This window comes from Carya illinoinensis, chromosome 1 (genome assembly GCF_018687715.1).
Source record: "Carya illinoinensis cultivar Pawnee chromosome 1, C.illinoinensisPawnee_v1, whole genome shotgun sequence".
Classification (NCBI taxonomy): Eukaryota; Viridiplantae; Streptophyta; class Magnoliopsida; order Fagales; family Juglandaceae; genus Carya; species Carya illinoinensis.
The window spans coordinates 57195773-57206838 of record NC_056752.1 but is presented as its reverse complement, the minus strand read 5'-3'; the positions used below and the strand labels follow the sequence as shown (position 1 = coordinate 57206838).

Sequence of the window (11066 nt, the reverse complement as noted above, 5' to 3'; positions counted from 1 at the left end):
ATTTTTTTCAAAGTGACTACACGCCGCTTGCACAACCATAATTGCAAATATCATTTCTCAAATATGATTGATAACCCCCACAAATATTCGAGCATCTGAGCCGATCAAAACGAACTCTATATATCTCATCAATTAATTGAAAAAAATCTAATAAGCTGCATACGATGACTTCCAATACCATTACCAAGGATACCTTCTTTATTGTCAGCTTGTTAGAGTGAGTGTTGCTTTGTCGGTGACAACAAACTCAAAATCATCTTAACTCGAACACACGTACGATTACTTTTAACGTATTTTACCAACAACCAACATATATATAAGGGAAAACTTGAAGCAAAATGCGTAGTAGCAGCATCAGCAGAACTCCAATGTCATAAAAAACAAACCAATTATCAGAGGGAATTGGTGACGACAAGGGGGAAAAAAAAAAATAGAGTTTAAGTACGGTATCTGTCAAGAGGGTCTTTGAAGAGAAGGCGTTCATGATAGGCTCTCCAAGCATAGTCCTCGAAGCAAAAGGAGTTGAACTTTGATCTGATCTCTTCTTGCTGCTCATGACACGCGCTACCATCAGTTTGAATTTTTTGTTCATCTGTTTCCTGATCATTGCCACCTATTGGCCTGGGGAGGAGGGAAGAGACTTTACTGTCCACAGGAAGAGTGAGCAGCAACGACATTGATATGCACCGCGAGTTGTTGTCCTTCTTGTTGTTGTTGGCATCTCCCAAATGTGCCATTGCTCTTCCTCTCACTTTCTTTAACTTGCCATTGCTCCACACCTATTATTATTATTACTATTAACTTCATTAATAAAGACTAAGGTCGTTTTAACACCATAACATAATTTTATATAACATCTCGATCGGATACATGACATTGGCCATGTCCAATCATGTTTTATTTTTCAAACATGTTTGGTCTGATCTATGGTCCCAATATGCATTTCATTGCGTGTGTGTGATAAAATCTTGGTTGTTGAGCCTCGTTAGAGTACAGAATAGATATCAGATTGCTTTGAAATTTTCGCATTGCATGTACCCTACCACCTTTGGTTTCTTTTTCTAAGCAAAGATTACCAAACAAAAAAAGCAAGATTAAAGATATTGCGCGTGATATTATCATTTAGATTTTTTGTTTTCTGCTCCCCGTACCTTCGAGTTACGTGAGACCTTGAAGGATTAGATTATCCAGAAGATAAAACTGATAAGAAAATATTAACCAGAAAATAAACTAAAAATAAATAAAGGAAGAACTCACATGAGCAATGTCACCAAGCGTAACCATGATTGAATCTACTTGGGGCGACACGGAAACCCAACCTGAATCCGCCAGCAGTGAATACTTCTGGTACCTGATTTGATACTGCATACAGACTATATATGGGTAAAACCCACCTGCCATTATCGGTTTATTGCCGGGTAAAGCCTCCGAAATCCACATCAATGAGTGAAAACGGGTCGGATCTTCCTCTGTTGGATTCTCGAAGCCCACTGCCGTGGAAAGTAATTCGATGATCCTTAACCCGACCTTCTCCAGAGCTCCAATGAACTCCCGCAGAGAATCCAACGACAATTCAGCAGAACACGAGGACTCCAAGCGGAACGACTCGCCGAGTCCGTCGCCGTCTTCGTCATCGGCACCTTCGTACCCCACAGGCCAGTTCTTGGGAAAATACGATTCTTTTTTTTCATTGGGAAGGTCGAAGAGAGCGAGCGACTCTGACTCGGCCAAGCGAGCGAGTCGGGAATGGATTGAATGATCGGTGAGTTGAAAGATACCGAGTTGGGAAGAGGCGGTGAGGACGTCATCAAGGAGAGTGGGGTTTTGGTCGGAGATAGAGACTACGGGCGGACAAGTTACCGTCGGAGAGCAACGAGTGGGGAGGGAGAGAGCTGGTGGGAAGCGGTGGAGGATACTGGAGAGGGCATCGGCGGCATCTGACGTTGACAAGAGATTGTTGGGCTGCGTCGACGGGGTAGGTGGTGGGGCTGCGGTGGCGCCGTACATGTTTGATAGCTGTTGTTGTTGCTTGGGAGTCGAGGATGCCATGATGCGGAAGCCTAGAAAGAAAGAAAAAATAGACACGACGATCTTTAGAATTTAGAGGGACAGTGTAGAAGAGGATTGATTAATAACACCTCCGTGATATGTTTATGCAGGAGGAGAATTGGACATTTGTCACCAAAAGTTAATGTTGTGGGGGCCACGAGTTACCAAAACGATAGCGATAATAGTATCTTCCCTTTTGACACTATCGAAAGAGTCTAATCGTCATATTGAATGTGCTCCTTCCAATAGTGGAAAATGCAACACTATTTTGTATCCAAATTTCCGATCCATTTAAATCCAGAAGAGAATATTGAGATAATGAATATAATTTGAGTGAAAAGAAAAAATTGTGAAAAATGCTCTGACATCAATCGATTGCCACTTGGAATAACATATTATTTCCGTCGCGTTCTGTATTGGAAAATTCCACTTCCAGCAATAATTAAGTAGGATAATGATAGGGTGAAATGTTAGCGTCAAGGGAGGGTCGAGGGTTTGAGCTGGAAAAAGCAACAGGAATTAATAACTCCAAAGCAAGTGGCCGTCAGCAAAATTATTTTAGTTTTTTTGTATTCCTAAAAATTCGTTACTCTTTTGCAGGCGAAGAGTAGTGGCAGTCTGGTCCCTTGTCGCGAGGGAAGTTGTGCCTCTTTTGATTGTGGAAGCTGGATGAAAGCAGAGACACGGGTGCACTCTTCAGTGTTCTGTTTGCAGAAGGATATTGGAATATGCTTTAGGAATTTTCAATTATTTCTTTTTATAATTTAGTTTTCTTCTGCTGTAGAAGATAAATAATGAGAAAATAACAGAGTACGCGTGATTTGCCTTGTGTGCAAGTTCTCAAGTTTCGGCTGAAAGTGGCTTGAATTCTGCAAACACAAGGCGCTCTAGATGAAGGCCTAGGGTCAAACGTATTGATAATGCACCCAATGCCCTTAGCCCCTATATTATTTGGGAGCCATTTTAATGGGTTTTTAATTTTGGTGTTAGCTAACTTTTCGCCCAAAAAATAATCGGCTATGGCCTATAGGTTATACCTTCGACCCAACTCAAACGGCTAAGGCCGTCTTTGAAAATGGGCTTTTGAAAGTTTCCTCAGATTTCTCTATGGGCACAATTTTTCTTGTATTTACTATTTAATCCAAGTGTCGAAAGTAATTTAAGAAAGAAAAATGATAGTCCGCTCTCAGCTCGTCGGAGTTACTGTTGATATTTTTTTAAGAAAAATTTTTTATTTTGTGATTAAGGAGTGTTTTTTAATAATGTTGTGAATTTTTTTTTTAAAATATATATTTAAAAGTGTTTAAAAAATACATGTAATAATAAAATAAATAAAAACACAGTAACATAACTAACTAACATAACTAACGGTTCCGCTTGGAGCAGTGGATGTAGCACCGTTCTTTAGGAAACTACTTCAATCAAAAGTATCTTATCTTGATTTTCATAGATAATAAAAACTAAAATAATGTTAACAAAATTCTATAAAACCATTCAAGGAAATAAATCTCGTCCAAATTAACAAAATTCCATAATTTCTCTTGTAAAATATTAACAAAATGGTTAGGAAAAAAAAAATTCTTGCGGTTTGCTCCAAAATCAAATTACTCTCTAATTTTTTTTTTTATTGAACTTTTTATCCATGTCATTTTAATAACGACCAAATTGATCCCTCCAATTACAACTCAGTTAACTAACAATTAGTAGTGAGTCATCACCATTAGCACCAATCCATGTTTTACAAATGTCACTTAAATTAAAAAGTCTACAAATTTATAACAAAACTTCAAAAAATAGAAAAAGAAAAAAGAAAAAAGAAAAAAAGACATCATCGTGCTAGAAGGGATGGTGGGTGATAAAAATGTATAGATATTTTGTTTTGTTCGGTCGAGAATTAACCTCTTGGGCGGCTCCAATACCTCGATCAAAAAGCTAGCTTAAGCTTGAAGAAAAACAGGAAACAGGAGTCATAAAGTTGGGCCGCACTCGCGAATGTTGCACCTTTCCCGGCACTCGAACGCTCCGACTCTCCAGCTACCAAAATAGATTCACTCAGCTCTGCCATAATGATAGCAATAATATAACAAGTCAAAAGAACATGTAAATTGGCCTACATGACGAAGTTTGCCATTGCCTGAGCCCTGAGGTAAAACAAGTTCGAGGAATCTTTGCTGAATTTATTGCATATATTTTGTGCAGTTACTGGTACTAACATTTTGCCATTTGATGAAAAAGAAGGTGAATTGATAAACAAAAAGAGCCATACGTGTCTGACCTAATGGCCGCCAATGTATGGTTAATTTGGTGGCCGACATTTCAACATTATGATGCAGTTTTAGCTTTCAGGAACCATGGTCTAGATTTCGTGTACGGATATTACTTTGGCCATCGGTTAGTTTACCACTAAAGTTGAGTGAGCAGTTTGCAAGTAAACCAGATTAGGAACCCCCACAATGAATTATCAATCAAATAAAGCACAAAAACAAAATGTTCAGAACTTCCGCAAAGAGATAATGGCTACTTCTTTGCCAATGATTAGCCGTATATCATTTCCATATCGATAATTAAACCCCAACGGAAAGAGAAAAAAATACACAGATATTGTAAATTAGTTATAAAAAAAAATCACCATAGTTGCTCCCATCAAAGATTTCTCCAACTTCTAACTAATCTAGCAGGAACTCGTTCTTCCTGCACAAACTTTCAGGTCTTGGGTTTACCTGAATTTTGTTCTCTATGACGTCTTCTCCCCTTCTACCTGTAATACAATTATTGGATACTAATTGAAAAATATAAATTTAAAAAAATATCAAGCTTCGTCAGCATAACCGAGGAGCAAATTAGGTAGTCATGTTCCTTATGCCACCATCTGCTCCTGCTCTATGTACAGCTGCTCCAGCCAAGGAGGAAGGATCTCATTTCCCGCGTTACCATAATTATACGGCTGATTCTTTGTGGCAAAAAGCCCAGAAGTCTCGTGAGAAACATCCTTAACCAAGGAATTAACCCAGGAGACATCTGGCTCATTAACTGTAGATGGCATCAAGGTTGTAGTTGTTGCCACATTGTTGTCTCGGAACCGAAAAGAAGCAGACTTCTTGAGCTTGTTCAGCTCATCTCCGTTAATGCCCCAATCCAATTTCCCATCAGGTGACCTCCATTCTGAATGAGTAGAGGGCATCATAGATGCAGAGTTGCCAGCAGCGGTAAGGCCAGGTCGTTGAATCCCTGCTCCGCGATCAATAAAACTCTGGCTTCGTTTTGCAAAGGCTGCAGACCTGGAATTCATCACTGCTGCCGCAACTGCAGCAGATGAGTCAAACCCAAATGATGATGATTTTCTCACTGGGGAGGACGAGAGGTTGGTTGGATAGCTTGCACGAAGTTGGTTCATGTTCTGGCGCATCTGGAGCCCATTTGCAGATTGTAACTGGGTTGGTGTTGTGGGTTTTAGTGGAAGTCCTTGCAACTGGGACAGCATGGAAGAATCAAGAGATCCAAAAATATCATCAAGGTTAGTAGTTTTTAAATCTCCAATCTGATTGAATTCTTTGTTCCAGTGGGATGGGGATGGGGATGGAGATGAGGTTGAGAGACGAGTTATCTCATCAATCAATTGCTGTTGATGCTGTTGTTGGCTGGCATGACTTTCTAGCCCAAGCAATTCCATATCCAAATCCAAATCTCTAGCGCTCAAAGCAGTCTTTAGCCGGCTACCAGGGAGCTGCAAGGCTGGTGGAGTGAGGTTAAGTTTGTTTTGCCACAAGCTTCCACTCTTGGGAGATGATGTGACTGCCAAGGGAGACATGATTGGTGTTGAAGTAGTAGTCGTTGACATAGATGATGAACTGAGAGCCAACGGGCTCATCATTGTCATGTCTAGTGCACCAGTCATATGAGATTTAGGCGAAGGCATAGCCGAACCTGTGGAAGCATATACGGGGCGCAATTCCTCAGGCTTGTGAGCAAAGAAGCAAACTTTACGCATGCACCCAGTCTCATCCTTGCAAATCCGGGTTCGATATTGGGCAGGATGAAGCCAGGACTCAAAAACACCATGTGCATACTCACAGGTATCACCCTTTTGGCATGTCCCTTTCCGAAACTCTGGGCAGGGAACACAGCTATAGGGGTACTTCTGTGGGTCTCTTCTCCTTGCGTTCTCCCCAGGATGGACAAAAGGACAGTCAGTCCAGTCATGGGAGTATGCCCTTGAGCAAGGCTTCACCTTGAAAGTGTACATCCTAAACTCATCAGTCCCATATATCCCATTGTTTATGTCAGGCAGTGATATATCAGTAGGGTATTCTTTCTTCTCAGTTGTTTCTTTCGATAGCTGAGGCATTGCTATCTTCTGCTGCTCTTCCTCTTGGGTCACAGTTCGTTCACCTTCCCCAACTGCAATATTGCCTTTAAGCAACAACTCCATTGCCTTCCAATTCGAATTGGAGGGTGATTTCAGCACATGGCCAATCAAATCGACAGGCCTATTACCATTAGCATTAATACAATCGGCATCAGCAGATGCATCAAGCAAGAGCTTAACAATCCTGAGCGAAGAATTGGAACCACCAGCTACAGCACAATGGAGTGCAGTGACTTTATCTGAACCACAAACTCTATTGACATCAACCTTGCCGGTTTCAATTAGATAATTCAAAACCTTGACGCTACCAAACAGGGCAGCTATCATAAGAGATGTCCTCTCTTCAAACGCCATCTTCTTTGACCCAATTCTTCTACAATACCAAAAGCTTGCCTCGTTGACATCAAAACCCTTCTCTTCTACTTCGCTCCTGAACGCCTCAAGATCATCCATGGCAGACAATTCCAGCAGAATGGAGCGATCACAAAAAAACCTATTATGTTTCTGAAATCCACCTTCCATGTCAAAGCTTAAGGAAGGAAGTTTATAGTTTGAGCCGCTGCACATATCCAAACCCTGCAAAATTCAAACAAAAACCAATTTAAAATTCTACTTTATTCTACTATTTTTTTTTTTTAAGTAAACCCTTAAACCAAAGCCTAGGTTATACGGAGTTTAAAACCAACAAATCCGTCTAATAGTCGAAAGAACAACATTCGGATCTTGCTTACATCCCAACTCAATACCCCCACCCCAAGGACTATAAATAACAAGCACAAAAAAAATTGAATTAAAACATAATACTTTCCATTCTAATCTATAATCTCCCAATAGTAAACACTATTTATTCTAAAATCTAACAAAAATAGAATAAGCTACCTAGGTGAGAGTGAGGAGAGTAAACTAACAAACCGACAATCATATTCATAAGAAAAAAATTTAGACGAGTTAGCCTTGCTCCAAGTTCAAGCCAGTGACTTGGCCTACCAGAGAATAATTTTCTTTAAGAATCTTTCGACGAAAAAAAGAAAAAAAGAAACTAGAGCATAAACACCGACGACCCAGTCCAAACAACCAAACCCAGAATCAAATTTTAAAAATTTAGGCCAACAACCAAAATCTCACAAATTTTCTTAGCATAGATCCATAAAGGAAAAACATCAAAATCCAGCAAATCTTCTCTGATCAACTAAAACGACAAAAACCAAAACAGGTAAAAGTAAGCAACATACCTTTTACTACGTTGTGCGTTGTGGGCGTACAAGAAGGGACTTGTGCGTTTGTTATTGCTAGGGTGACCTCGATTGGGAGCGTGAGATACCAGGAACGAGGGGATCGGTCCCTTTTATGTGTTCGTCGAAGGGCACGGGCTCAGGAAGACCGAAGGAGGGAGGAAAGTGTGGCTTTTCTTCCCAGCTCTTTCTTTGCTTTCCTTTTTCAGTCAAAGTCAATGATTCCCATGGACGGTTTGGTTTTCTGGGAAATGATACCCAGATGAAATTCAAATGCCAGTCAAATTCGCGAAACCTCCTTCAAAGTGTATCCGACGATTCTGACCGCCTCAGGGGGTTGTCCCTCACGTGTTGGAACAAAATCCTTTTTCGAACAAAATCCATATGAGTTAAGTAAGCCGGTCCCGTTCCTGGCCCATCACATATATAAGTTTAATAGATAAAAAAATAATAATCTTGTATAAATAAAATCATAAATTAATACAACTTATCGTGCTACAAAATTAATACAGCTTGTTATGAAATTTCAGATTGTAACGGTTTTTTTTAATATAAAATAAATATAATATATTATGTCAATTTGTATTTTTATGGAGGCGTTTCTATAAACTTAGTGCTGTTTTTAAAAAAATAAAGAAATTAAAAAAAATTGTGGGACATACTTTGACATGTTGCAAATTGCAAAGATAGGGAAGAAGGTGGTGAGAGAGCATGCAACCCGCGTCGGGCATGAGTGGATGACAATTTAAGTGGCTGACACCCCATCGACAACGGGATAAGATAAACAATAATAATAGCTGACTCAGCCTTCCACCATGCACACTGGGCCATTGTCATTTGTCCCCTTTCCAATTCAATAATACAATACAAGACGCGTTGCTTCTATGCAACACATAAAACACATCATTATCCTCCCAGAAAAAGCAAAACAAAAAAACAGATCAAAGGATATGACGAAGTAGATCACCAACATCATGCATAAAAACAATAGTGATTGTAAAGAGTGAATATGAAATGCACACAAAAAATATATTTTTTTTTTAATAATAAATTTTACTCTTTTTAAAACAACTAACAAAATATTTTTGCATTCATATATATAAATATACTAGGAAACACAACGTCCTTCGGACGTTTGCCTAGTGGGGATTATAAATTTAGGTGTTAATCAAATAAAATAATAAAAATAAAGAATTATATAACCTTTGACATTATGTTGATAAAATAAATATTAATAAAAAGAAATCTAAGAATTTTTGTTGGACCAAAAAACCATAAGTGTTAAATGCTGTGGAGATATGCAATAGAAGTTTAAAGTATTATGGTTAGACAACCTGCTATATCATTTTGTAGAGTATGACAAGTACTACTACAATATTGGTATATAAATTTTTATAGATATTCATTTGAGTTTTTTTTTAACACGTAAAAAAAAATTTTAAAAACTCAACACTGGAAATATATATAATGGCACAAACCATAATATATTTTGACACTTCTAACTATCTCCAATAATCAAAAATACAGTTCTGATACCATAGTAAATAATAACACTAACTATGTAGTTAGACTAAAACCTATACGACTAATGGATTCGTGAAAACTTATGGAGTTTTCACAAAGTTCCTAAAGCTAATAGAAATTTCACAATTGAATTTCTAGCGGGCTGTTACAATCTCCCCTCTTAAAAAAAGATTTCGTCCTCGAAATCGAAGTAAGTAAGAAATAACAAGTTAAGGAATAGGTGTTGCTTACCAACTTGTTGTCTATTCCGTATATATCTAACTTTGAGATTATGTCATTTTTTTAACTCTCTTACTTTAACCATCAATTATATTATACTTCTTTCCACAAGGTTGGCCAAGTTGTATCGACATACTCTCCAAACCTAAACTTCAAGTAAATAATCTTCTGAAACTCTTTCTTAGAAAAACATAGGCAGTATTCTTTAAGTGTTCTTGTAAATACCATAGTTAGTAAAGAATTCATCAAAATTAAGTTGTCAACCTCTCTCTCTCTCTCTCTCTCTCTCTCTCTCTCTCTCTCTCTCTCTCTCTCTCTCTCTCTCTCTCTCTCTCTCTCTCTCTCTCTCTCTCTCTCTCTCTCTCTTTTAACAAAAGCGGTGGCCCTCTGTTTTAGACCAAACAACTTTGATCCGTAGGATTTTTACAGGTCTTTTGTAGCTGTCAGGTGCCACATAGCTATGACACTACATTGCTCTTTTGTAGTTGTCAGGCGCCGCAGCTATGATACTACATTGCTCTTCTGTAGCTGTCAGGCACCGCAGCTATGATACTATATCGCTCTTGTCTCTTGTAGAGAAATGCTTCACGAGAGATGATTCGTCATAATTTTTTCTATAAAAGAATTATTCAGTTCATCTTCTTTCGCATCTCATTTTCTTCACTTTTCTGAAATCAGTCTGCATTCTTACTCTGTGTGACGCCCCCAAATCTCCACGCCCGAACACGGGGAAATCGAGACGTCCGGATGGTGACAACCCGGGTCACCATCCCATCGACGGGTGCCAAGTGTGTGCAAGGCAACAAATGTGCACGAAAGAACACGCAGCGGATAACGAAAGTCATAACTAAGTACCAGAATTTTTCTTAACGTAATACAAGCTATTTAAAACATACATAGATAAAACATTACCAAAAACACAAATACAGTTTTAAACCAAACATAAAGCATAGCATCAGCAACCCGGCGGAGCCGCATCCTCGGGCTCAGCCTCCTCCTCTTCGTCCTCTAACTCTGCACCCAAAGCTACGGAACCAAAAATGGTACCGCAGGTAAGTAAAACCCAAACACTACCAGATAAAAACATATAGAACTCAAACAAAATGCATGAAGCATGCCCGATGCACAAAACCCAAAAAAAACATAATTTTCCACACATGCCAAAAACCCATTTGGCCCAAAAACACAACATTTCCGAAAAACACGCCAAAAGTCACATTTGGCCTTTATCCGACTCAAACCATTATCCATATTAACCGTATGCACCATGACCTCCCCTAGGGGTCATCCGCACACCCTGGCTCCAGTGCCACACCGCAGAATACCACCACGCATGTGACACCTAACGAGCGATGCCCAGTTCCGTGCCCTGCACGTTCGTAGCCAAGCATCCTCTAGCTCTCACCAGCGAAGGGCCACGGAGTCGGTGCGTAGAGCGATGCCCGGTTCCGCGCCCGGCGCGTTCGTAGCCAAGCAACCCCTAGCCCCCGCTCCCGTCGTCTAGCGACAACTCAGGGGACATCACTCAGTTTATTCCGCTCCCGAGTAACCAGAGGAGCTCCACCGGGATAATACCTCATCCCGGCTTGGGGTCGTGATACACACGCACCCGTAAGACCACTTACGCCAATACACAGGCTTTTCACACATAAACAAAAACACACGTGCATGCACCA

General features: G+C 39.7%; 2 protein-coding genes across 2 annotated transcripts; both read right to left on the bottom strand.

Moving 5' to 3' along the window:
* Positions 1-255: 255 nt before the first annotated feature.
* LOC122292162 (gibberellin 2-beta-dioxygenase 8) lies at positions 256-2277 on the bottom strand. The gene is made up of 2 exons (XM_043100395.1): positions 1258-2277; positions 256-779 (listed from the first exon to the last, which is right to left on the bottom strand). Exons 1-2 carry the CDS (start codon positions 2047-2049, stop codon positions 438-440), a joined length of 1134 nt encoding a protein of 377 aa, XP_042956329.1. The 5' UTR covers positions 2050-2277; the 3' UTR covers positions 256-437.
* A 2279-nt stretch (positions 2278-4556) lies between these two features.
* LOC122292157 (zinc finger CCCH domain-containing protein 29-like) lies at positions 4557-7895 on the bottom strand. Its single transcript, XM_043100386.1, has 2 exons — positions 7648-7895; positions 4557-6991 (listed from the first exon to the last, which is right to left on the bottom strand). The coding sequence occupies exon 2, from the start codon at positions 6980-6982 to the stop codon at positions 4907-4909; it is 2076 nt and encodes a 691-aa protein (XP_042956320.1). The 5' UTR covers positions 6983-6991; positions 7648-7895; the 3' UTR covers positions 4557-4906.
* Between the last annotated feature and the right edge of the window lie 3171 nt (positions 7896-11066).

Excerpts from the sequence above, each read along its gene's own strand:
- LOC122292157 (XM_043100386.1), bottom strand. The coding sequence starts at position 6,982 with ATGTGCAGCGGCTCAAACTATAAACTTCCTTCCTTAAGCTTTGACATG.
- LOC122292162 (XM_043100395.1), bottom strand. The coding sequence starts at position 2,049 with ATGGCATCCTCGACTCCCAAGCAACAACAACAGCTATCAAACATGTAC. Across the intron at positions 780-1,257 it reads CGCTTGGTGACATTGCTCAT|GTGTGGAGCAATGGCAAGTT; the intron begins GTGAGTTCTTCC and ends TAATAATAATAG.